The sequence below is a fragment of the Equus asinus genome, chromosome 4 (assembly GCF_041296235.1).
Source record: "Equus asinus isolate D_3611 breed Donkey chromosome 4, EquAss-T2T_v2, whole genome shotgun sequence".
Lineage (NCBI taxonomy): Eukaryota > Metazoa > Chordata > Mammalia > Perissodactyla > Equidae > Equus > Equus asinus.
In genome coordinates this window covers 136,815,097-136,843,039 of record NC_091793.1, presented here as the reverse complement: position 1 = coordinate 136,843,039, position 27,943 = coordinate 136,815,097, and the positions used below count along the sequence as shown (strand labels likewise).

General features: G+C 40.8%; 1 protein-coding gene across 1 annotated transcript in view; it reads right to left on the bottom strand.

Annotated features, from left to right (window-relative positions):
- Positions 1-26,014, bottom strand: part of CDK15 (cyclin dependent kinase 15) — an 85,170-nt gene extending 59,156 nt beyond the window's left edge. The window contains exons 1-8 of the mRNA XM_014860064.3: positions 25,851-26,014; positions 24,985-25,134; positions 24,664-24,758; positions 19,713-19,792; positions 10,787-10,881; positions 9,977-10,039; positions 1,922-2,045; positions 122-242 (exon numbers count right to left, since the gene is read on the bottom strand). Of these exons, the coding sequence (XP_014715550.1) occupies positions 122-242; positions 1,922-2,045; positions 9,977-10,039; positions 10,787-10,881; positions 19,713-19,792; positions 24,664-24,758; positions 24,985-25,134; positions 25,851-25,973 (851 nt within the window). The 5' untranslated portion in view covers positions 25,974-26,014. The remainder of the gene's footprint in view (positions 1-121; positions 243-1,921; positions 2,046-9,976; positions 10,040-10,786; positions 10,882-19,712; positions 19,793-24,663; positions 24,759-24,984; positions 25,135-25,850) is intronic.
- Positions 26,015-27,943: the final 1,929 nt, after the last annotated feature.

Sequence of the window (27,943 nt, the reverse complement as noted above, 5' to 3'; positions counted from 1 at the left end):
ACTTTATGTTTCTATATGTAACTGTGATTGCATTATTAGAGTTATTATTAAAAATGTAACACAGATGATAAGCAACCCTCATGGGTAGGATGACTCACATTTTCTTGGCACCGGCTCTTACCATATGTCCAGTTCAGAGGAATATTCAGTGGCTCCCAGCAAGGCATCAGGAGGGCGGTACCAGAGTGTCACAACTTCTGAAGAGTATGTCTGGCTGGGAACGGACTTGGCCCGAGCAAGACCTGACCAAAAGGGGAAAGCGCAGAACTCATTGTCCTGGGACTTCCTGGAGAGTCACAGTGATTTATTCTACCAAGGAGAGTATAGCTGGCAGAGTAAACAACATTTTAAAAATAATACACTGACTTTGAGTGCTTTTAAAAAGCCACTGAACTATCTTGATCCTTGTATGTCACTTCATCAAGTGAATTTCTCAAATTTTGGCCTACTTTGCAGCTAGATGTGGCCTTCCTTGCAGCCAACTGTAGGGAGGTGACTAAACTCTTGCCTCAATTATACAAACGGAAGTGATGTGTGAACCTCCAGATCTTGCTCTTAATGGAGGGGTTAAGCATTCTTCTCTTTTCTCCTTCCTGCAGGCTGTAATGAGAGGGAGGTGGCCACCATTTTGAAATATGCAGTTGGGCAACAGCCTAGGGACGGTGCGGTCACATGACAGAAGGCGCCAAGATACCATGGGGCCACCATGAGCTCTGACTGCTTAGGTCAGATTGTAATGCATGAGAAAATTGTTTCTAGCATGTTTATATCTCTGTAATTTTGCATCTCATAATAGCAACTGAACTCAATTCATGACTTATATGGGCACCCTCCATTTTTGCAGTCCAGGAACCCCCAGTTTAGTAGATAAAGGGTGGGGACTGCTAATCTATCCTTTATCTACTAATAAAGTTGATAAAATAAATAATAAGGTTGGTAGGACCTTAGATGAGACACTCTCAAGTGCTCCTCTGCAAAATGAGAGTACTTTTGTCAGGTCAGCTACTTATTTCAAAGAATCTCATGATCTATAGCTGGAAAAAAATCTCAGTAGATGAGTTCACTTTGTGGGGAATTGCTAAAGGAATGTCTGTTAAATGCTTACACGTCTGGATGAAAGCTACTATCTCAGAATAAGGTCCTATAGATATAGAATCTCCATCTGACATCTCTCAAACAGAGAAGGGTGGTTCCTCAGCTCACACAGAACTAGTTTTTCAATAAATATTTATTGAGCACCTATTATGATGCCAGGCACTAGGGATACAATGATAAGCAAAAATGGACCCAGGCTGCCCTCATAATGCCTACGATCTAGTGGAGGAGACAAAATCATCCACATATATATATGTGTGTGTGCATAATTATAAACTGTAATAAGGGCTAAAATGGAAAGATACAATGATACTCTGAGGACATGTGCATCACTTTGATGGGAATAAAAACCTCAGGCCCTCACATAGTCATACCTATATAGATACACAGGTGAGCGGAACAAGTGTCCCAGAGCCTCCATTCCAGCAGGAGTCCATCCTACAATCTGAGGTTAACTTCTTTATCCTGCCATCCTGGGGTAACCTCGATCTATTCTGACAGAATTTGTGCATCCACTCAGATTTAGGGAAACCTACCAAGTCCAGTCCACTCGACACACGTCTCTCTATCAAAAATGGCAGTGAGGTCATAGGGGTGCCCGAGTTTTAGGATTGATTAGACTGGGGCTTGATGGAGTCCTAGGAAGCTTCCAATCACACACTGTTTCTTGCCTCGTGCGTCCTATATGGTAGTTTGATACCCTCACAAAGCATCTTGTTCCCCGGGTCTCTACTTTTCAAAGGCCAGACCTAGTCAATGTTTTAAACACGTGCGCACAAAAGCATCATTGTTCACAGCCTAGAAAGAGACTCGAGGGGCAGCTTACCAAAATCAGCCAGTTTGAGCTCTCCCAGGTGACTGATGAGTAAGTTCTGAGGTTTCAGGTCCCTGTGAAGGACGTGTTGGTGGTGGATGTGCGCCAGGCCCCGCAAAAGTTGAAACATGAAAAGCTGGAAGGAACGAACACCTTATCTAAGCAAAGTGGAGCCACTACGTGTTGATTTCTCCTCTAAATCAAAAACAGTCATCTGAAAGAATTTGGTAAAAGTGTCTCTTGAGAGACCAAACAAATGAAGATTTTACATTCGTGGGGGCAGCGGGAAGGACAAGGAAAGTCAAGTAAGTCGACCATGTCCTACACAAAGGGATGCTGGCTTTTCCTGACATCTTGTTTCTTTGATACTGACGGAATTACCCTTCCTTAAAAATCTAAAGTGAAACTTTGAAGTTTCCTTTGGAACACTAGTTATTGATTTAGATGTGAAAGATTTAATTTTTTCTCCCACCGATGAACTTGGCATATAAGATCAAAGTTGACCTGGAAATGTGAGTCTGAGGTTTACAACTGCCTAAGTTTTCCAGGCTCTCTGATATGAAACCCTTTTAAAAACACAACACAAGGAGACCAGACCAGAAAATATACCCTTAGATGGTAGTAGGAAATAAAGGAACCATTATCTTTTTAAACTTCTTTTTAAAGTCTCAGGTTCAAAGTTGAAAACAAAGGAAATATACAGTATAGATTAAGAGGGGAGAGAGACCAAAAGAAATTAGACCAAAAAAGAAAAAATCAAAAGAGAATAAGAAATAAATAGTAGAGAAGAAAGAAGCGGCGGGGTGGGTTGGAGGTGGGGAACAACAGCAAAAATACATTCTGGGCCCAAATTTTAAAATGTTGCATGTAGTTATAAGGCACAGAAACCAAAGATATTATTAGGTTCCCACCGATATAGAAGCTTAAGGAAAAAAAAGAATGCTTATTATTCCAAGTATCTTTTGCTATTTTCCAGTGCCACCGGCAATTGAGAATTCAAACATCAACATTAGTGTTTACAAAGACCTATGCCAACTGAGAACATGTTCTGGCTGTTTAGAAAAGAAAGGGCCAGGTCCAGCGTTCCTCGGGCCACAGGCAAAACAGCAGACGCAGAGCTGCATGGATAAATCCACTTTTTCCATCACATCTTGGAAACTAGGAACTTGAGAGATGCTAGGACCTGCACTGAGCTAACAATGACTTGAAGACCTTGGAGCCGTGCTGATGAGCAGCATGGGCTGAATGAAGCAGGAGCTGGGGAGCTGACCCACCACAGCAGAGCTGTGGCCATGTAGGTTCCATGCAGGTCCCACATCAGGGTCGAAAGCCACGTAAGAATGTTACAATTTTCTTGAGACTCCCACTTCAAATGTTCACTGGTTCCATGAGTCTTCCCGGTGATTTCTCTTCCTGGTGCTTCAAACACACACTGTTTGTTTTACCATTCATCATATCACTCAAGGCACAAAATTCCTATACCAACACTCAAAGCCTCCAATTGGTTATGAACATAAATGTTCATGGAAAAGGCTATATAAAGAAGCAACTCAAGTCCAAGGTACAAGGAAAGATGCCATAATATGTGCTTAAAAATACGTTTTTCCATGTAATGGTACCAAAGAAAGAGGGAGATGGAGACAGCTGAGGGACAGAGACAGGAGCAAGGAAGGGAAAATAACATTTAGCACCTTTTGTAATCCTGAAAACGACCCTGTGAGGTCTTATCCTCAATTTACAGAAAAGAAAAATAGGGCTTTAAAAACATGTTTAGAGGCGCTGGCCCAGTGGCGCAGCGGTTAAGTTCGCACGTTCCACTTCAGCGGCCCAGGGTTTGCCGGTTCGGATCCTGGGTGCGGACATGGCACCACTTGGCACGCCATGCTGTGGTAGGCATCCCACATATAAAGTGGAGGAAGATGGGCATGGATGTTAGCTCAGGGCCAGTCTTCCTCAGCGAAAAGAGGAGGATTGGCAGCAGTTAGCTCAGGGCTAATCTTCCTTAAAAAAAAAAAAAAAAAAAACCTCTAGAAAGAGTCAGGGCCAGGTCTCAAATTCGGCCCTCCCTGACACCACTACACCATCCTGAGAAACTGGAGAAAAGACAGTGAAAACATGACGGGGAAGGAGGGAGTCGGCTGAGTCAGAGACAGCTTCTTAGTGGCCAGGCTGAAATGCCTTTCACGTCCCTGGAATAGACTGTTCTCACTCATGAGTCACACCCGCCTCCCCACTCCTTGCTCTTCGGTCTCTCTCCTCCCTGGCTCTACAGATGTCCTCAGGCACTTGTACGCAGTAAAGTACTGCGGTCTTAAGGTTTGGTATTTCATAGTCACACTTCTCAAAACTGCAGTCTGTGCTGACTAACCTCACCTCCCACTTGCTCTTGAGTCCCTTACAAGCTGAATTCTTCCATCAACACTGCCGAAGCTGCACCAACAACGGGACCAGTCTGACGGTGCTTTCTCACTCACCATCAAGCCAGAGTGTGGGTGACTCTTTCCAGAGAGGCTCCCATACCCCAGGCGTTAGTCCTGTTTCCAATACAATGAGTCCCTTGGGAACATAATAATTCCACTGGGCTAGTGCCATCTGGGCTGGGAGTCCCTCAAAAACATATCAGTCAGCCAACTCCTGCAGGGGAGCCCGAGTCCTTCCACTCACTGGGGGTCCCTGGGATTGTTCTGCGAGAAATCTGACACAGGCTAACCTCACTGTGTTCCCAGCCTGTCTTCTGTGGTCACTACTCAAAGGGTAAGCCTCTCTGACTATTCCTTTTTCCCCACATAAGCTTGTCTCCAAACTGCTTAGCGCTTGCTCTCATTTAACCCAGCATCCATCGCTCCTTCCTCTCCCAGACCTTTTCATTGTTCAATCTTCACTCCTCAGTCTGGGTTTAAAAACTCCCTACAACCCAACCACTAGGGAATTTCCTTCTGGCTCCTTTCCTTGAACGACGCCTTGAGTTCACTGCTCCCCTGAAGCATTCTCAAGTGGATGCTACTTTTTCTACAACTTACTCATATCTATGACCACCATGAAGTGGGGTCAGCAGCCTCCTGACTCCCCAGTACCATTTCAAAACCATTGCTTCTCCACCTTTAAGTAAAAATCCCTGTCCCTTGGGCTTTCATGTCATCCAGCTCCATTTTCCTCGATGCCTCTTTTCACTGTCATCCACAGAACTCCCCACCACTCTCCACCATTCACTGAAGACTTGGGCACCTGGATCACAGCTGTTGCTTCCTTGACATCAGTGCCCATGTGAAAAAGCCCAGCCAGCCCCCTCAGTTCCAACAATCTGCTTCTCCAACCCAGTTCAGCCTCTCAATCCCATGGTCCCACACCGGGTCTTGCCATCATATGCAACTGTCCTCTGAAATGTGAAATTCATCTCTCTATAAAATGGCTTCTGCAATGATAATTTCATTCATAATGTTTTCCCATGGTCACCAATGCCTTTCACTATGGAAATCCAATGGACGCCTCTCATTTCTTCTCCGTGCAGCATTTGGCACCATGTTTTTCTTCCTGAAGCTCTCTCCCCTTGGTACAGCCTCTTAGTTTTTCTATCATTATGGCTGCTCTTTTCATGAGTTCTACTTCCTCTCCTGATCGCTAAGATATTGACGTTCCTTAGGGCTCCATTCTTGACCTTCTTACCTTATCACCTTACGCAGTCTCCCTCAGCCATCTAATCCACTGACTGCCTCAATTAACAACTACAGTTGGATGATTTCAAAATCTTTATCTCCAATTCAGATCTCTTTCCTAAACTTTAGACCCATATAGTCTGAAGTTCACTTGGACATCCCATAATCACCTCAAATTCAGCATATCCAAAACTTAACTCACTATATCCCTCTAAAATCCATTTTCCTCTCTGTTTCCCTGTGGTAGTGAATGGCACCATCATCCATCTAAATACTCAAAACTAGAATAATTTAGGCCAGTCTGGTGGCACGGTGGTTAGGTCTGCATGTTCCGTTTTGGTGGCCGGGGGTTCACAGGTTCGGATCCCGGGTGCAGACCTAGCACTGCTCATCAAGCCACACTGTGGCAGCATCCCACATAAAATAGAGGAAGATTGGCACAGATGTTAGCTCAGCAACAACCTTCCTCAAGCAAAAAGAGGAAGACTGGCAACAGATGTTAGCTCAGGGCCAATCTTCCTCACACACGCACACAAAAAGCTAGAAAAATTATTGCTGACTCTTCCATCTCCTGTCAATTCTAGCTAAGTAATTGATCGAATATATGTCCACTTTCCTCCACCATCACCTCACATCTGCACCACTGTTGTCCTGATTAGCCTCATTGTCAAGGCGGTAATCCTAACAGATACCAGCATGTGGGGTTTGACTAGAGGAAATAGGAGTATGAGGTGGGAGTAGAAAAATACAGGGAGAGAGTGCAGTCAGGGGACTATGACATTCCAAAAAAAAGTCTTGCCCTCTTTCTAACCTAGTCACCACAGTGTCATCAGAGTGAGCTTTGCAAAAAGAAAATTTGAAATTATCACCTCCTTGTTTAAAGCCACTTAATGGCTCCTCATATGGAACAGCACGACATAGTGAGCCCTTCATTCTCTGGCTCCTGCTTACCTCTCAAGTCTCATCTCTAACCATCCGTCCCCAACTCTGTTCATTCTAAACCTCTGCCTTACTGAATTACCTTCCATGTTTGGAATATACCATGCCCCTCTGGCATCCTAGCATTTTCACTGCTGCTTCTACTATAGCGAACTCATCCCTACTCCCACCTGCTTTGATTGGATAACTTTTTCTTTGAGCTTCCATATACCCCTAGGAAGCCCCTCTATTTATTAGTGTATCCCTCCCAAACTCACAAAGTCTTTGCTGTCACGTATGAATTTCAATTGTATGGGACCCAACCGTATTATGACAATCTCAACTATGCCCTCCTTGAAACTGTGCCTTCCCTTGACTTCCATGAAAATGTATTTTTCTGGATCTTATTCATTCCTAAAAGCTGCTTCCCTTTGTCCCTTGTGTCCTGTTCCTTTTCTTCCCTAAAGGCAAAAGTTCTATCCCCAGTCCTTTTTTCTTGGTGTGTTTGCTCTTTTGGTTATTGACGCTCTTGTCTTTAACTACAAACTCCATGTGCCGATTACCCTCACATCTACACCTCCAGCCTATGTCTGTCTCCCTCCTGAGCACCACTCTCCTCTTCAGTTGCTGCTGCTCATTTCCCTCTGGATGTCCCACCTCCACTAGGAGCTCATCACATCTAAAACAGGACGACTCCTCTTTCTCTCCAACTCAACTTTTTCTCCTATTTCTGTTAACAGAGCTGTAATTCTCCTGGATGATCAAACTCAAAATCAGTCATGTTTGGCCCCATCTTTGCCCTCTTCATGCCCAGTTAGTCACCACGTTCTGGCTGAACCCTTCTTTGTTTTAGTTTTCCACATTCCTTTCCATTCTTACCTTAATTACCATAATTTAAGCCTTTATTCTTACCTAGATCCTTGTTCCTCAAAGTTTGGTCCTTGACCAGCAGCATCTAGATCACCTGGGAGCATGTTAGAAGCAGAAGCTCAGGCCTCACCCTAGACTTCCTGAATCAGATCTCTGAGTCGTTCGTCTGCTCATTGAAGTTTGAGAAGCACTGGGCCAGACCACATCAATAAACTCCTACCTGGAATCCCTGACTCCAGTCTCCTCTCTTAATCCATCCCTCAGACCACAGTTACTAAGTTTCCTTCTGATCATCTCATTCTCTCTCAACTCAAACGCCTTTAATGACTCTACTGTCTAAGGAATAAAGTCCACATCTTAGAAAGTAAGGCTCTCAGCCACCTGCCAATCTATTTCCCCAGACTAATGTACCCCATTTCACTAAGGTATTCTATATTTCAGGCCAACAAGACCAAAGATGCAGTACAGCATTAGTGGAAAAGAATCTTAACCAAGAATCTCTTTCAGCAACCGCAAGAGCTGGCTCTATAACCTCAGGCAAAGTATATGTCCTCTCAAACCCTGGATTTCAATTCTGCAAAATAAGGAAGTTGGACCAGCCCAGTGTTTTTAAGGCTTTTTTTTTTTTTTTTTTACTGCAACCCACTGTGAAAAATATATATGTATCCAGTATTCACATCCATACATAGATGAAAGTACAGTTTCAACTGGAACAAAAATTGCACAAAATAATGCTTACTAAGCGTAATGTGCTCTAATATTTTCTATTCTCTTCTCATCCATTCTATTTCATTTTTTAAAATGCTGGTTGCTAGTCATCAAATTAATTTCATAACCCACTAATGGGTCAGAACCTGAACACTGAAACCACGGTGGTCCCTCTCACCCTAACAGTGCATGACTCTGGGGTCCTTTTCCTTGAGCACCTCCTCTACTTCCCTGCTCTGTGCCTTCGTTGAAAGCATTCTTTCTTCCCGTAACATCTTTCCCTATCCCAGCCTCTTGAAATGCAATGCATCTTTAAGGTTTGGCTTAAGGAAACATCTTAAGTGAGAAGATATCTTTTACTTTTTTGCACATCTACAATACTAGGTCTTATTTCTTGCTTGGCAATATTCACAAACGTCCTGTGATAATATTGGTGTATACTTCTTATCTCTTCTTTTTGTTTCTTGGGGGCAGGAATCATATCTTCTATGTCTTTTCATCCTTCTAAAAATTCAGCACAGTGTCTGTATGTGAGTCACTCAAGCCTGAACATCTTTTATCTTTCTCATGGTTATTCTTTCTCCAGCCATTCTTCTATTTCGTCAACATTTCTAGTTCCTTGACTCTTCCAGCTCTCTCCCTACCTATCAGCAACCTGCTTATCTTTACTTCTTTCCTTCAGATTAGACTCAATTTAGAAACCACTGACCATCGCTTTAACCTGTCTCTTGACAATCTCCTCAATTCTCTTGCCCAACTGTCCTTTCCTCTCACATGTCCCGCAAAACTCCAACTCTGAGTCAATTCAACTGTCTACTCTCTTTGCTCCTCTATTCAAATTGCTAAGCACTGCCATTTAAAAGAAATCCAATGCTCATGCAGATAATTTAATGGTTTTCATCCTCACCAGGGTCCTTAACACACTACGAGACATTCCTTCCTGGTTTCCCTAGTTAGTTCTCTATCCCATTCTCCAACAGCTATTTTAAAATGTTTTTGCTGTCCTCAAACCTTTTCCCCCTTGCCTCCAAGGCTGGATTAAGTCCTCTTAGTATGAGTTCTCATGGTACTCCTAGTTAACACGGCCACAGCTCTTAGCCCTTTGTTTTCCACTGCCTATTTAAATCCATATATCTTACCAGACTTTAAGCTCATTGAGAATAAGAAATGCAACTTATCATTATTGAAACCTCAGAACTCAATATAGTACTGAATACTCAATAAATATTTTTTGAATGAATGAGTGAATAAATGAACACATAAATATTAGTCAAACGAATGAGTACATCATACAGAAATCTCATATGGTTATGTTTAGGGCCAATCAATTAATTAATAACGATAAAAGCTTAGGGGATGAAAAGTATGAAATACAAATGGTTTCTAAAATTTATAATAAATGTAGAGTTACAGCTAGTTAAGAGTTTATTACTATTTCTCTCCCAGTGACTGGAAGAATGGAAGTTGGTCTCATATATAATAGGATCTGATAAAACAGGCCAAAGGGTAAGTGATTAAGATCCAACAAATGTAGTTTGTCTGCTAATTCTAGTGAGGAACTACAAGCACAACACAAATTTGATCACAGTCCACAGTACTCTGCCACGAAGAAGGCATTTATTTTATGACGGCCTTGCTTCACTTCTTTCCTTTTAACGCGATTCTTTTTAATCGACTTATACTTCTAAAGACATTTGCAAGACGGCAATGACTGACAAGGTTAGGTGGCCCAGAAAATAGCTAGACATCGCTCCAAATCTTGAGAGGTAACTCTTTTTTTTTATTACTTTTCTCTGGAATATCAGTGATATTTATCTTCTTATTTGGTATCATGGAACTTTGCTTCGCGATTTCAGTCTGTTTCAAAATTCTCCTGCTGTGGGCAAGCCAGAAGAGTCCTGCCCCTCACAGTACTCACCCTGACGTTGTGAGGATGAAGGCCTCCCGGGTGCTGCGACATATACTGGGCCAGGTCTGTGTGCTACACAAAGTAGTGGAGAGAGTGACGTTAGCGGTGCTTGGTTAATACCCTAAAGCAGACCGTAGACTTGACCATCAGAGGCCCGAAGTTCAGAACTTTTGAGAATAAGGAGCATAAGGTACATAACAAGGTTTTCTGAGATTCCACTGTTAAAAGTCAAACACAGCGTGCCTTCCTAAGCTGCTGCTCCTAGAAGGAAGACTGTTTCTTGGCACAAAGAGATGCTCCTTGAAACGACTGGCACTGAACACAGAGAGGGGGGTTTTCACTCCCCAAGTGTCCTTGGAGGCAAGTTAAGGACACACGCCTGATGATTTCTTTCTGCTTATTTGAATACTTTTTCCTTTCAAAAACGCAAAATGAGTTATTCTTTAGTAAACTCGTATACAATTTTGTAAAACCTTCTGATTTACATCTTTATTGTCAATGAAAACATGTTGGGTTCTGCTCAGATCATGATTAAAAATAGATAAAAAAACAAGTGCAGGAGTTTTATTTAGGAGGCAAACTCAAAGTGCTTATTTATTATTGCTGGTGAGGGGGAAAGACAGCAAACATAGCGAGTAAAGAAGTAGGACCAAAGAACGAATCTGGGCACAACAGGCTCTACGAGCCACAATGATGAAAATTTCCATGACACTTTCCACATTGTAATGAAAGTTTTATCGTGCCATAAAATATTAACAGATTCATTACACAAGCACCGGGCTTTCCCCTCATGCTTCCTAAAGTGCTGGGGCAACTCACCACGTATTCAAAAACGAATGTCAGTGTCTCTTTGGTGTGGATTATGTCATGCAGGAGCACAATATTGGCATGTTTCAAACCCTTCAGGAGAGAAGCTAGAAAAATTAAATAAAGATGTTAATTCAGTCATTGATAATGAAAGCGTTGCCTTAAAAGGCATCAAGCAGCATTTATTTTTTAAACATTTCACATCAAGCATTCTGGTTTTTTACTGCGGGGGGGGGGGGGGAATCTCTTGTTGTGAAGTAATATTTAAAATCACAAAGGACCTTCACTATTTGTTAAACGGCTAGTCATGGCATTTACATAACATTTTTCTTAGAGGCTAAAGCAGTTGAAAAAATGTGTTTCCATTTACCCAATCAATTTCATCAAAGCACTCAGAGCACTTTGCAAATGCTTTCCTCTGGGAATCTTATCGTCTCTGCTTCAGAGCCTCAGGAGAGCAGGCTTGGAGAGAGGCCATTGGGGGAGCAGGAAATGCAGTGTTCTGCCTTGCAGGGCAGGACTTTGCGACATGACACCATTCTCTAAAATTCAAAATCCCACAGCCAGTCAACAGGGCCCATGGACGTGAGTGGTGGAGGGCAGGGATAAGAGCATGCGAGGAAGGATTGTTGAAACATAAGAGCGAGTGGAGGGGATTTCTTAAAGGCAGAATTGCAAACCTCTGTGGACAGGAGAAAAGGCAAACTTGCAGAGAGGAGAGAGCCAACCTTAGGGAGCCCAGGGCAGTGGGGGGGCTGAGGACTCTCTTACCTCGTCAATAACAGATTATTAGGTCACTAAAGGAGGCCTTAAAGGGGAGAAGTCACCACAAAAGGCCGGTAAATGAATGGGAGGGGGTTTGAAAGGCTGTCTTTGGGGGCTCCAGAGATAGGAAGACCCCCAGCTTCAGGAGAGTGGAGACCAGAAAAGGCTCAATAATAAGATGATGATTCTCAGCTTAGGGCATCTCTGCATGAAGAAATAGTATCCTCAAAACTTAAAGGAAAGGAAAAGTTAAGTACAGAAATTCTAACGAACGTTCTGTAGGGTCCATCTACCTATCATGAATCTCCTGCACCAACTCCCTCCCAGAGTTCTGTAAGATTAAAGACAAACTCAAATACTCCCTACAAAGTTTGGAACACAATTACTTCCTTCAGGAATCTTATGTACTGATCCTCTGTTGTTTTTTCCTCCTGGCAGCCATTCTCCCTTCTAGTGGGGACACCTCTATTTTTCTCTGGGGAACCAACCCTCTGCGACTCAGCCATGCTCTTCTGGTGGGGCTGACCCAACCCTACCCAAGAGTGGGCATGTGACCCAGGCCTAGGCAATCAGAGCACAGCACGCCCTAGCCACAGTGAGCGGGTCAGAGACAGGCACAAAATCCAAGCCTGGGAGAGCCCTGTTTTGCTGGTTTTCCTGTTTTCCACGAGGAAAGAAGTGCTTTCTTTTCCACTGTGAGGGCTGAGCTTGTAGGATTTAGCCAGGAGTTGCTATGGTCAGATTACCACCACCTGGCGAGAGCATGCCTGGGAATAAATCTAAGGCAGAGAAAAACAGTGTGGGGGAGATGGAGAGACATGGATTCCTGGTGACATTGTCTGCACCCTGCAAGCCCGTAGTTAGCAGATCTGTGAACCGGTGAATTTCCTTCTCTACTGAAGTCAGTTGGAGCCGGGAACCTCTTAGCACCAAAGGCTCCTGCCCACACCTTTGCTCTAATGACTCTTTTTGCCCCTCGAATCCCTATGAGCTAAATGTATTATTTCACTTTTACAAGTACGTGGCTTTGTAAATGTAGTAACAGCTTCACAGGCCCCTATTAATGTCTCTAGTCCCAGACTGAAGCCTACATGGGAACTGGGGGAGTGACTTTCCCCCTCTTTCAGATGCTGCCACACCACCTAGTGCAACACTCAGCCCAGAGTAAGCACTTAATTTATCAAAAATATTTATTGAGTGTTTTAACGGAAAACTGACTGTGGAGCCAGAAGCCCTAATGTGAATCCTGGCCCTGTCACTTTCTGTCTGAGTGAGCTCAGGAGAGAATCTCAACCTAAGTCTCAACTCACTCCTTATGAAAAAGAGATAATGCCTTTCCTGACTTGACTTCACAGGATGACATGAGGATGGAATCAGAGCCCATGTGTGGAAACTTTGGTAAATGTAAAGTGTCACACGGGTGCAAATTAGAATTAATACCCCGGCCCTCAGCTTCTTCCCCCTCTCTTTCACCTTGAACCCCACTAAACCCCTCCTTCCAGATTAACATCTTAAAATTTTATTTATGTCATTTTTGCGAGAGTTTTTACCACCTTCCATAGTCACAACAACACTTCCGACATTAGTTGAGAATGCTTGTATTTTATGTGTATTTTTATTTATAAATTATGTTCATGAATTTCTCTCTCTATGCACACACATTACAAAGGATATACCAAAATTAGATTTTAAAAGCATATGGTAAAGCCGAAATTACTAAGAATATTGATATTTTATTTTTAATACAATTATAGTCTCACTTAAATATGATATTACTAAAACTCCTGATGCTGATTTTTAAAATCATGACGGCATGTTTTGTTCATCATAATGGCTTCATACTATCATTTGCTAAAAAGCTCAGGAAATAATATCTACTTAGGATGAGGCTCACAGCTAACAACAGTCAGTATACATCTTTATTTCATACAGTTTTTCTTGATCAATTCTGTTTCATAGGAGTAGGGAAAGTGTCCGTTTTGCCATTTCTCTGCTATTCTCTTACCTTTGCATTAGTAGTCTTATCTTCAATCCTCAATTTCTTTGCAGAAATCTTCTGAAACCATCAACCCCTTTGATGAGGATTCACTGCTCTACTCAATTGCAAATACTCTCAGCTCTTCTTCTCCCGCCCCTGTCTGATCCGTCAGCAAATCTGTTGGCAATACCTTCAAAACATGTCCAGAATCCCTCCCTCCTTGCCATCTCCTCTCCTACTGTCCTGGGCCACTGTCACATCTCACCTGAATTATTTCAGATTAACTAGTCTCCCTGCTTCCTCCTTCCTTCCCGCAGTCTCTTCTCCAGAGAACACCAGTCACTGTGATCCTTCCCAAATGGAAGTCAGGGCCTGTCCCCACCTGGCTCCAGACCCTCCAGTGGTGTCTCATCTCACTCCGAGTAAGATGGAAAGGACTTACAATGGCCTGCCCAGCCTTGCACCTCCCACCCTTGCTCACTTGGCCGTAGCCACATTGGCCCCCCACCTGTATTTTGGACACTTCCAAACACACTTCCATCCCTGTCTTACACCTGCCCTTGCCCCTGTCTGTAATCCTCCTGTCTCAGCTCTCTGCATGCTTCCTCCCTCGCTTCCTTCAGATCTCTGCCCAAATGATATACATAAGGTCTGGGCTTCCCTGACCCCTCTTGATGAAATAGCAGCCCCCACCCCTGACCCACAGCAGTGACCCTGTGCCCTGCAGTATGCTTCTCCATAGGTCTGTTGCCCCTGACATGTTATCTGTTTGCTTGTTGTCTGTCTCTACCTTTAAGAATATAAACTCCATGGAGAGCAGCTGCTTTGGTCTTTTTTTGCTTAATTCTCTTTCCACAGTGCCTAGGACACTGTCTGGGATATGATGAGCACTCAGTAAATATTTATTGTTGAATTAGTGTCACTAATGACCTAATATTTCTATACCTATGATTGGTTGGCATTAGGTATTTCTGTTGAAGATGTTTTATTCTCTGTGTCTTTGAATTGTCTTTATAAATGCTGTGTGTTATGACCATGTCTACTACTGCTTTTTTAACACCCCATAACTACTGAAATACTTATATAGAAACTGTGACTTTTGATGAGTAATAATAGGGAATTTTCATGAAAGAGCAGATGACGTTTAAAGCATTTATCTCACGGTATTGGTATATTGCTTGGTCCATCCAGCAGAAGTATCTAAAAGGCCTACAGCCTCAGATGCGTGGGCCTTAAACCTAGGAAGAAAAAAATCTTTTTTTTAAGTTCAAGGCCACCTCATAAACTTCACAGGAGGATGTGGTGTGTTCCGCAGGCTGATCAGCTGAGGGATGCAAAAGCCAACTGAGAAGCGGAAAGAGCCTAAAATCAGAGCATTCTGATCCTGTAAAATTGTTGTGTTTATAATTCACATAGTCTAAGTATACTTACTTTTGTTTTTCTTCAAGGAGAAGACACTAGGATAAATTTGGGAGTCTTCAAAGCACCAGACTAATGGAATCACAATGGAATTACTTTAAGTGCTTCTAAAATAGTTTTATAATGATGATGATGATGACAATGATGATAACAGCTAACACTCATTGAGCACTTCTCACATGCTAGGAGTTGTAAGAATTTTACATATACTAACTTGGTATGATCATGAGAACACTCAAAAAGCCAAAGAGAAAACCTGAAGAAAACAACATAATCTCCTATAGGAAAAATGACCCACGACAAAACATTATTCAGCTCATTTAAAAAATGCAGAGTGTTTCTTTATTTATTTTAAATGTCCAAAAAGGTATTTAGTATGACCAACTAAATACCACTGGAATTCCACCCAATGGAATTTAATCTGATTCTCATATATGTAAGAGATTTAATAATGTAGAAAAAATTATTTTTATCTTGCAATGATATAAGAATATTTAATTTCTTGGTTTTGTTCACTTCATTTGGGTCTGTGGTTTAGTGAAGTTTTGGGAAAATTGATGTTTTGCAAGTGCAATGGGTCATGATGTTTTGATATTAGTCTACTATGTTCTGCTTTAGTTTAGAAGAAAATGTAAGGATGACAATGACAAGGAAGAACAAGGCTCACTTTCAGAGTCCTAGAGCACGGCTGTGTAGAGAGAGAGTGCCTGGTGGTCCAAGCCCTCTCCAGATTGTGAGCTCCCAACAGCGTAGATTTTCCCTGTCCGTGTCTTTGCATCTCAAGCACCTGGCACAGGCCTGGCTCGTGGTGCTCAATAAGTGCTTGTGAATTAATGAAGGCCCGATAGTTTTAATGAGTTTATGTAGGAGTCATTAATGGAGCCAATTCCCACAACTCAACCCACGTTGGGCACTGAATTTAAAACAGTTCGTAGTTCCTGATGTTACATTTTCTCTGGCCTGTGTGTCACAAATCAAGTCAATGAGTTGAGTGATGCATTCCAAGAAAAGACATCATCTAGATAAATGTAGATAATTATTAAGACACATGTTCGATAATAGTTAGCATCTGATTTCTTTGGAATTGCAATCCCAATCACATACCATCATCCTACCACTGTTTTGTTTTATAAAAATGTAACTACGCACTTGTAAATATGTCACGTCCCTGCTGTGCTTTGATTGCATTCAGTGGAGGGCTTCTTGTCCGCCAGACCTGCCATAATCTCTGTGTGGTAACAGCGACTCAGCAGTTCTAACTGGCATCCTCCACCTCATTGTATGACCTTGGGGAGGTGACTGACTTTATTTTTGGCTCAGCTTTCTCATACTTGGACTGGGAATAATTCCTTTGTAATGTTTTCTGCTAGAGAATGATCTTAAAATATTCTCCACTGCAACTGTTTCTAATTTAAACACTGCAATTACTGGAAGTCGACAGAATCAGAATTGACAAATAGATAATATTACGTATTATTTTCTTTAAAATATTTCTTCAGCATTTTGCCTAATATTTATACAAAATGTATCATAAAAACAGATTTTTATTTTTACTGTTGCTAAAGAGAAATGCTTGAGTTAAGGATTTCTAAATTTATCATAATAATGTAGAAAGGAGTTTGAGTAGAGAGAATGAATTCTAACACCTAACATCTCTGATTACTAGCTCTGTGACCTCAGACAAGTTACCTAACCTCTCTGAGGCTCAGATTCCTTCATCACTACAATAAAAATTACATACTTTACCAACTAAAGTTGATGTAAGAGTTTTAAAAAAAGATTATGGGGGGTAGATTATATCAGATGCCTAGTCCTCAAAAAAAGATTAGTTATATGGCTGCTTCCTAAACAAATGCTGTTAACAGGCTGAAAGTCCAGGAAGTCCTTTTTAAACCCAAAGTGTCTATTTTTATAGAAGATACTTAAAATAATACACATTATCAATATATTGATATATCATTTAATAAAATTGGGGAATGTGCTCTTATATAAAAACTTAAAATATTAGCCTATTCAAATGGAAGTGTTTTCTCCTACTTGTAAAAATAAACATTTAAAATGTAATTCTAGAGCCAGTTATGAAAGATTTTCTAAGTTGCTATGAAGACTTCTAATCTTTATAATTAGCAAAGGAATGAGGGTAGGGAACATGTCTTTGTGTACAGTGCTAGGTACCCAGCAGCCAGCAGAGCACCTGTCCATAGCAGGAGCTCAATAAATATTTGTAGAACGAATGCATAATGTATGGATTTTTGAATCAGAGAGATTTGGTTTGAATCACGGCTATATATTGGAATAATAATACTATCTATCTGTAAAGGTTGTTAAGAGACTTGAAAGAGGTAACACATGAAAAGTATCTGGCACACGTATTAAGAGATGTTTCTCTTAGTGCTGTTCATACTTTGGCTAATTCATAATATTTCATGTTAAGATCAAATAGTATTCCAAATGACCAGATTAATAAACTGCCACATGTATTCTACCCATAAATAGAAAGACTGTACATGCAGTAAAATCCTACTCAATAAATCTTCGGCTGATACGCCATCAGAGCAGCCAAACTGTTCAGGAAAAGTAATTCCTGCTTCAAGGCTTTTTAAAGAAGCCTGCGTTACTCGTTCAGTTTTTCTGCTCGTGGTTTTCGGTTGCCTTTTTAGCTAGTGACCCTGGATTTTAACTAATGAACTCCAGCTGTTCTTATTTTGTCTTCCAGCCCTTCTCATTTAACCTCCTGTCTCCCTGGTCTCACATCCCTAAAGCTCTTACAGAAAAAATGGGACAGTGCCAAAGTTTTCCAATTTGGCCTCATGTTTTCTAGCGGGGAGGGCTCCTCTAACAAGGGGTCCCAGCTTCACGCTGGTGGAAAAGAAACATTCATTGTTGGAAATTGGATGCCTAACAACCTCCAATGTGTCAAAAATCCTTTTGTGGTTTTTAATATTATACAAGCAAAGCATTCAGTAAGGTAAGTCCATAAAACAAACCCAGAAAGCCCACAGTCGAATACTAAATATAATTGCAAACACCTGTGATGGAGAGGCCATCCTTCAGTAAATATGCAATAAGAAGAACATTTAGCATACAGAACAGTACAGGTCCAGCTTTTGTGAACCATGCTGAGAACCATCTGTTAGCAAATCCGGCAAAAGCTTTCACTGTGCAAGTCAAATGTCAACCTGAAAAACATGGCTGTGGGCAAATCTGAGTGAGCAAGCTGACAAAGGCAGCACCGCAAGAACGGGGTGAACCTGGGCCTAGAGACCCTCCCTTTATGTTGGTGACCCGGGATTTCCATTATGTTTAGAAATACTCTTTAACCTATGCACACATCTCTTTTTAAATCTGATCATCCTTTCATGGGGACCACTAACAAGTACATTAGTAAATGCAGCTTCCATTATTAAACACTTAAAACCATGCTTTTCTCCAGAAGGCACCTGATCCGACCCAGATGACCCGATTGCCATTTGGTCCTCCCACTCAAATTCAAAAAGATGTGTTTCCTAGGGGCTCTGAAAGACTTTTGAAAATGGCAGGAAATTCAGTTATAAACTCATTTTCTGAATTGCTTTTTCCATGCCTATTTGCATAACCCATCCTTCCAAGCTCAGTTCCATATCTACTGACTTCATTAGCCACCCTGAGACTAGCTGCTCTCATCTGAGCTCGTCTTTTTTACCTCCATTATAACACTTGTTGTAACTTGAATCATCTGCTCTCTTAAGACTGAAAATGATATAGAGCAAAGATCAGGGCTTTCTCTTCTCATCCTTCACAACACCCAGCAATCTGCTTTGCCTGTAGTACGTGCTCTATGAAGAAGGGAATATGAATGAGTTAAAAGGGGAGAAAGTGAGACTGGGGAAGAGCCATTTCTCTGGGTTTTTGCTGAAATGGGTAGCAATCCTACTATCATTTTATTTCAAATGGCTCATATAAAAAGGTTAATAAATTGCATTTTTAAGGATTTATTTTCACTATAGTGGCTTCTCGATTTTTATGTTATAAATTATTTAGTTATCTTGATGGTGAACAAGATATCACTAGGGAAAAGAACAGAATGGAATAAGAGTAGCCAACAATTGTTGAACTCTGAAAATGGACTCTGTGATAAGTACTTTATATGCATATTCTCATTTAATCCTCGTAACAACTCAATGAAATAGGTACACTTAGCCTCTTTCTGCAATAAACCGAGTCTGAAAGAGGTATAGGAATCTACACACAGTCACATCACTAGTAATTGGTAGATCTAAGGTTTAAACCTGAGTCCATCGGACAGCAGGTCTCTTACCCACTTGTGATACTGCCCAGGTTACAGAGAATGGACAGGGACGACAGTAAAAAACGCACGCCTTCCCACAGAGTTCTTCAATGCTATCTAAACAACTTATTTTCAGGCAATTTGCTTCCTGAGAATTTGTGTGATTATATATTTTTCTCTCTTTTATGTGCATTTTTCTGGGGTTACATAGCCTTAGCATTAGTATGGGACCAAACACACAGAAAGTATTGAGTTCGTACTCAAGACTCATTGAGTTCATAGTCTTAGTCAACTACTGTAACAGTTTTGAATCTTAATTTCCTCAGGAATAAATAATAAAATGATAGTATAAATGTACTTGGAAAACTGGTATGAAGAATAAAATTGCAATTATAATATTACTTTTAGAAATATCAAAAGCTCAACGCTGAATGACTAGACCCAATGCATTTTTTAAACCAAATCAAGGACTTAAAAACAGATCTCTTGGGCCCGTTGGCTGTTCTTACCTTCCCGGATAGCTGTAAATGGGACTCCTTCCTCTGCATTCATGCTGATGACTTTTAAAGCCACTAGTTGTCCGTTTATTCTAGGAGAATCAGGGGACAGGGCACACGTTTATCAAGATGGTTCATAGCAGCAGTTTATACTAAGGATAGTTTACCAAAAGTCGCTTTCCTTCAAAATAGATTCCAGTGTATGAATCTACAATTTTCTCAAAATAAAAAGCTTTAAAAGTCATATGTATATTTACCAAAACATTTTTTTCTCTTTACCAAAGTGATATGTGTTCATTATAGAAAATTTGGAAAACACAGAAAAGCACAGAAAAACACCCCAGCAAATCCATCCTCATAATATTTTGATGTATGTTGTTCCTTTTCTTTCCTTTTGTGCACTTACGTGAGCCATCTTTATTTTTCATGCGAATCGCTGTGGTGGCCTCTTAACAGGCTGTCTGCTGGCACACTTGTACCCTACTATCTACTCTCAACAGAGTAGCCTCGGGCACTCTTTTTAACTGAAAGTCAAAATCAGTCATTGCTCTGCTCAAAACCCACCACTATCTCCACATTTCACTTTGAATAAAAGCCAAATTCTTACAATTGCCTCCTGCGCCCTACAGGACTTGCCCAGTGCCACCATTCTCTCTCTCCTCATCTCCTCCTCCTCTCCCCTTATTCATTGTTTCGTTTGCTGATGTAAGCTAAGTGCCAGAGAACGGAGAAGATTTTAATGCAAGTATAAATATATCGTTTTTAATACAGTGGGATTCGTATCACATTATTAGTAACCTGTTTTTCCTCTAACTTTTTCTCTTGTACTATGTGATATTTGATAATGACATAATATGTCGTCATATAAATATGTAATGTGTTTAGCCAATTCCAAATGCTTTTAAATTGTTTCTAACTTTTGACTACTATAAAAATACAGTGACAATCATATTTGCAGATCAAAATTTTCATAGAGCTCCTGTTATTTTCTTAGGGTAGAGGTTGAATTGCTAAATCAAAGAGCATGCTGCGCACAAGTTTTTTTATTGTTTTGAACACATGTTCCCAAATTGATCACACGGCCACACCAGCACTGCCTTGCCAACACTGGACCGGGTTGTTTTTTAGAAGAGTTTTAGATTTACAGAGAAATTGAGAAGCTAGTACAGCGAGTTCTCATGTACCTCACATCCAGTTTCTTCTATTGTTAACATCTTGTATTAGTATAGTACATTTGTTATAATTAATGAACCAATATTGATACGTTATTATTAACTAAAGCCCATAGTTTATTAGGAATTCTTTAGTGGTTTGTGGGGTTCTTTTGCAGTAAAATTATATTGTTTATTATGGGTTGCATAGTAAACTGGTAAAATTTGGGGGTAATTTCCTAGTAATACATAGGAAAAGCCATAAAAGTACCGTACCCAGGAATTTTTCCCAATAAACTTATATAATAAAGATTTAAAAAATTCCAAATGCAGGAAAGATATCCTCTATTGTATTAGTTAGAAAATAGAAATATCTGAAATGTGCAGTGGTTCGAGGAACAGTTAAAAAATTTGTGGTACATCAATACAATGGAATATTTTGCATTCATACAAAAGTTTAATTCCAGGGACATGTAGAAAAAACATGGAAAAGAGTTATGATAAAATGAACAGTAGAATACAAAATAGCAAACACTTTGTCGTGGCTTTATATAAACTGTGTGCTTATGGAAGACAAAATGCACAGGGGCAATTGCTGTGCTAAAGTGATGGATTATAGATGGTTTTTAAATTTTAAAAATCTATTTGCTGTTGTATATTGCCTTTTTTCATAGCATTTATAAGTTTATTACGGCTTTCCAACTTTATTTCAAAATACTTCCTCACAGTAACTATTCTTTTTGTCTCTTTTAAAGTAGATATCACAGTAGATAGGTATAAATTTATGAAATAAATCAATTTATCTTAGTCCTTTTTTTTTTTTTTGCTGAGGCCACCAAGTCGGCCCCTTGTTCTGCCTTTTAAAAATCATATTTCTGGGGCTGACCCGGTGGTGCAGTGGTTAAGTTCGCATGCTCTGCTTAGGCAGCCCAGGGTTCGCAGGTTCGGATCCTGGGTGCAGATGTGGCACTGCTTGTCAAGCATGCTGTGGTAGGCATCCCACGTATAAAGTAGAGGAAGATGGGCACGGATGTTAGCTCAGGGCCAGTCTTCCTCAGCAAAGAAGAGGAGGATTGGCAGCAGATGTTAGCTCAGGGCTAATCTTCCTCAAAAAAAAAATCATATTTCTTTGATCTGTCTTTTCTTACACTTGTGCTACACTAGTTTAATTATTGTGGCTTTTGAACACATTGAGAATACATTAAAACTCTGAATTAGACAATTATTGACTTCTTTGTGCTGTTAGATTTTCTAATCCAATACGCTTATGACTGTCCCTGGGATGACCTGTGGGACCCTATTCTACTCCCCTAGGGCAACTACAACCCCTGCCTGCCCTCATCTGTCTTCTCTCTCCCCTCCAATGCCAGCTTGCCCTTGCCTCAGGGACTTGTTACTTGCCTGAAGCCCTCTCCACTCTCCACGCACACAGCTCACGCCTCACCTTTGTCAGGGTCTCTGCTCAAGTGTTCCCTCTCAGCGAGGCCTCCTCTCATCACCCTACTTAGAACAGTAACCCACCATCCCACTCTGGCATGCCCTGTCCCTCTGCCCTGTTTCACTCTCTCCACACAAACAAAAATTACTAAATTATTTATTGTCTATCTCACCCCCATAAGAGCAGGGATTTTTGTCTCTTTTGTTCTCTGATGAATCCTTACTGGCTAAAATATGCCTGGCACATGGTAAGTGCGTAGTAAATGTTAGTAGAATGAATAACGCCTGTTCAGCTTTCTTCAAGTCCTTCATGTCCCTTAGTAAATCTTTATATAAATTCTGCCCATTTTTTGTTGTTGCGATTGTGAGAGAAATTTCTCTACTATATTTTCTATTAAATGATTATTGCTAACACATAAGACAACTTTTTTTTCCTGAGGGAAATTCACCATGAGCTAACATCTATGCCAGTCTTCCTCTATTTTGTATGTGGGTCACCACCACAGCATGGCCACTGACCAATGGTGTATGTCTGTGCTCAGGAACTGAATCTGGGCCACCAAAGCAGAGCACACTGAACTTAACCACTAGGCCACGGGACTGGCCCCCATAAGACAACTTTTGATAAGTATATTTTGATTTTGTAACTGAGTACCTTATTGTTCTATCTTACTACTTTTAATAGTTCCTTAGATGATTCCCTTGGGTGTCTTGGGTAGACAATTCTATAATCTGCAAAAATTGTATTCAGTCTTATTTTTTCTCATTGCCTTGGCTAGAAGTTTATGATAATCTTTAACAATTAAGGATAATGGGCATTCGTGCCCTATCTCTTACTTAATAGTGACGTCTCTAGTATTTAACAAAAAAGTTTGTGGGCTGTGGACTTGAAATCTTCCGCATCAGAATAAGGAATGATCATTCTATTTCTTTTCTGCTCAGAGTTTTAAAAACTAGTAACTGATGTTGAATTTATCAAGTGCCTCTTTGTCATCTATCTCTAAGATATTTTTTAATTTGTTTTTAAATCATAAATGCAGTGCCTTTGTGGTAAGGAAGAAAGTGAAAAGTTTGATTTTATTTCCCCACCCCAGTCGCAACCACTAAAAGTGTCTACTTTTAACAATCTCTTGTGCATTTTTCCAAATTCCTCCATGCACATACAAATTTATACAGGTACAGTACATCTGACTGCTTTTTTTCTAAATGAGATCATAGGGTACATATTCTGTAGCCTCTATTTTTTCTCTTAAAATAGGGCACATCTTTTCATGTTAGTCCATCTATCTCCTGCTTTAGACGGCTGTGTGCTATTTCATTGTTTGGTGATTATTCACCCAGTCCTCCATTAATGGATATTTGTAACCAGGTTTTCACTTTTTCTGCTACAAATCTTGCTGCAATGAATACACTTTTACATGTATCTCTGTGCACTTGGACAAGTATTTCTAATATATTTTTCACATTATTACTAGGCTGAGTCTCTTGAAGAAAATCTTTTATATTCTCAGTTCCTAAGATAGTCTACGGAAGTGAATTAAATCCTCTTTCCACATAATATATTTAAAATGACACTTCTCCTAAAATCTTGTTTTAACAAGTAAAAATATTAACACAAGTACTAAGATCAATAGTGAATATTTAGTCTTGTCGTATTTATATTAAATTTTTAAAATTAACATTTCACCACTATTATTTTTATTGAGCCATTATTTTTCTCCATTGGAGTAACATAAATTAAAGAAATCAGGCCTTCCAATGTTCCCACCTTGACTACAAGCAGTGGAGGTCATGGATCTTTAATGCATGCTTCACAAAGTTTGTCGTTAGCCAGAATAGGCACTTGGCTTCTGGACTAGCAGCATTTTTATTCTCCAGCCATTTGGTATATTTTGCAAATAGAAAACCCAGGATTAATCTTTTTTTTTTTCATATATCATCCTTTGTAGAAACCAACTTTAGTCTCTTCCATGAAGGCAAAGTGGGAGGACGGAGGATCAGACTCAAGGTTGCCATTGCAAACCTGTCATGACTTAGGGAGGGACTTGAAAACCCTTTAGAGACACCTTAGCAACTGCCCTTCTCACCAGGCTGAAGAGCAGGAATTGTTCCTTGGGCCAGTCTACTTTCTTTGTATTGAATAAAAAAGAGGAAAAGCTGATAAGCATCTTAGTGGGCTGGCTTTCATCGGGACAGGGCAAGTTTGTTTTCCTTTCAAGGCTATTTAAATCATCGTGTCTCTCCCTGTCGACTATGGTGTCTTGCACAGGTCCCAGATGCTGTGAACTTCTGCCATGTGTCAACTGGCTTTATAATAACAAATCAGAGGATGGGATCCTCATCTCTAAAGTCCCTCCCAGCTATGAGTCACTCACCTGCTAATCCCCTTGTAAACCGTAGCGTAAGAACCTTCACCCAGCTTCTCCAAGTTCAAGTAGGATGAGGCTGCCCCAAAAGGGAGGCTCTTCCTCTGCTTAAGGGGAACAGGGAGGGGTGAGAGGTGGGAAAGAAAGAAAGGAAGAAAGAAAGAAAGAAAGAACACCTTTTTAGCGTTGATTTTTTTTTTCAGAGAACTTAGACAGCGTTGCCAGAATGTACTTGGGAAGGCCCGGTCAGGAATTGCGCTGGAGGTAAGGGCCAGCCTCCCGGGGACAAGCATGCATTAAATTCTTGATCAACATCAGCTGCTCACTCACCCACTGAACACCCTGCCTCAGATCCTCTTCCTGAAAAGAATCACTGTTACTCCGTGGCCTTTTACTCTTGAACTTCCGTGCACGGACAGCCTGAAGTCCCCTGGGGTGAAATGAAGTCATGGAACATGATGCTTCCTTTAGATCTGTTAGCTAAAGAAAGAAGAAAGTGCAGGAATAAAATTTATGCAAAGTCAAGATTTGGTGGCTGACATAAACCGATTTTTCGTTATTTGCCTGATTTTCACTCTTCACATGTTTTCTGAACTTCCTACATCCCCAAAAGACACCTTTCCTGAAAGTCAGAGTCCTAAAAAAGACCATACTAATATCAACTGCTGAAACATGACATTCTTTTTTCACCTAAAAATATGTCTTTAACTCTTGGGTTAACCTAAATCTCTCTGATGGATGGTTTCCAATTTTTCTCTGTTTAACTCAGGCTTTTTTTTTTTTTATGTCCCCTTAATTTATCTCCTTAGGGGAATAATTTTCTGGTATGGCATTGCTAATAAGCATGAGCTAATTATTAAAATTTTGAATCCTAGCATACCAATACTGCAGCTTCATTTTTGAGGTTCAGCTCTGTAATTTAGTACTTGAGAGATTTCAAGAGAATAACTAACTTTCTCAACTTTGAGGCAAGTGAGTTTCGTGCAGTGCAAAGCATAGGATTATTTTTCCCTTTTGGTTTACAAGAAAATCCCTAAATTTGATAACAACAGCCACAAATTCTCTGTAACGTTAATAGAATTTTCTTTCTATTGGTTTCGACCTACCGCAGAAAAATCAGACCCTGCTTCCAAAAGGGAGTCTCTGACCTCCTTGGTTTATCAATAGAGGAAGACGCTCCTCCTGGATACAAATACCTCGATCGCAGCCTCCATCGTCACAGGCGCGCTCCTCTGACAGCTGTGTGCATCGCCTCCCTCCCAACAGCGATGGCAGCTGCATCCAGGCTGGAGAGTCTTTGCACACAGCTCTTGACCCATAATCTTCTAGGTTCAAGGAGAAAACCCGTGCTCGAACCTCTCCCGTCCTTGTCACTCCCTCCTGCCCGAGGTCAGCAATGCTAGAGATTTTATATGACCCACATGAGGGCTCTGCCTGGAGCAGCCTCATGACTTCAGCAGTTTTTCCTTCCCGGTGCAAGAAACTATAGATCAGAAAGGCAGCTGGCTGCGTTCCTCTGTGCTCAAATGAAAACAGGATGGCTAAAACATAAGATAGAATAAAATTTGGCACAGGTAACGTTCTTATTCTAGCCACAAGTTAGTGCTGTTAGTACATAGTTTTTATGAGTTTATGCTGCTTAGCCACGTAAATGCTAATGATATTTATTAGGCTTCCCTGGTACTAAGGTGGACAGGTTGAGGAGTATTTTCTCCCTGCTTTCATCTGAAAGCATCCTGCTTTTCTGACTTTAAATAAATTTGCAACCTAGCCAACTTTTAGTAGTCAGAGAAACCACAGAATCATAGAACAGAGGAAGGCTGAGGATATCTACTCTGCCTCTTTGCCTTCAAGCCACAGTGCATCTAACAGTCCCAGAGAGGCGGTCATTCATTCATTGATTCAAAAACTATCTAGTGAGCACCTGTGTTGTTCTTACCATACGGATAACAACTTCACCCAACGGTGGAGAGAGAGGTGTGTGAATGAAATACCTCCTTCTCTCCCTCTCTCCCTCCTTCCTTCCACATAAATGTAATTCTTGTTACTATATTAATAGCACGACAGGTCAAGGAACTAGCTCCCGCTAGTTTGTAGCCTTTGAACAGAACTACTTTCTCTCAGACTCCTAAGGTTGTTGCCAGTATAAGGTACTAATCTGAGTGATCAAGAATGTAGGATACGCACACACACAATCTTATTGTTAAAGGAAAAAGTGAGACTCATGTCTATTACCACAACAATATTTATGTATATTTGATATCTGAACCTCACAACGGTTTTAAAAAAAGCTTTCAGATAATTTCATTATGAGCATGTATTGAAGTTTTATTTGAAAATCGCCACAAGAGAAGAGACCTAAAACAGGCCAATTCAAAGATTCACTCAGGGAACCAGCCCAGTGGCGCAGTGGTTAAGTTCACACGTTCCGCTTCGTTGGCCCAGGGTTCGCCAGCCTGGATTCCTGGGTGCGGACGTGGCACTGCTTGACAAGCCATGCTGTGGCAGGTGTCCCACATATAAAATAGGGGAAGATGGGCATGGATGCGAGCTCAGGGCCAGTCTTCCTCAGTAAAAAGAGGAGGATTGGCAGCAGTTAGCTCAGGGCTAAACTTCCTCCAAAAAAAAAAAATTCACTCAAATTACAGACATTTAGTTGAAAGAAAAAAAGTGACTAGTTACACTAACACACAAAAAAAGAATATTTGGTTAAACACTATTAAACATTTGGCTGACAATCAACAGAGAGTGAGAGAAGCTAGTTCCTCAGAATATTTCTTAATTCCATTAGAATTTATCATAATTTGATTACAATACATTTTATCAGAATGCTGATTTCTTCCTAAAAAGAGATTGTGATTTTCATCATACAAAAGTTATATCCCAGACCAGGTTTGAGTTAGTCGTTTTTTTTTTTTTATCATCCTCTAATTATCAAAAGTTTTAGAATTTTTAAATATTTAGCATTTTTATTAGCCTAGGGGGTAATTTACCTAAGTCACAAGTTGCTAAAACAGTATAGCCTGATTTTTTTAAGGTTTGTGTGTGTGTGTGCGTGTGTGAGGAAGATTAGCCCTGAGCTAACATCTGCTGCCAATCTTCTTTTTGCTGAGGAAGACTGGCCCTGAGCTAATATCTGTGCCCATCTTCCTCTACTTTATATGTGGGATGCCTGCCACAGCATGGCTTGATAAGCGGTGGGTAGGTCCACGCCTGGGATCCAAACTGGCAAACCCCGGGCCACTGAAGTGAACGTATGAACTTAACCGCTATGCCATCAGGCCAGCCC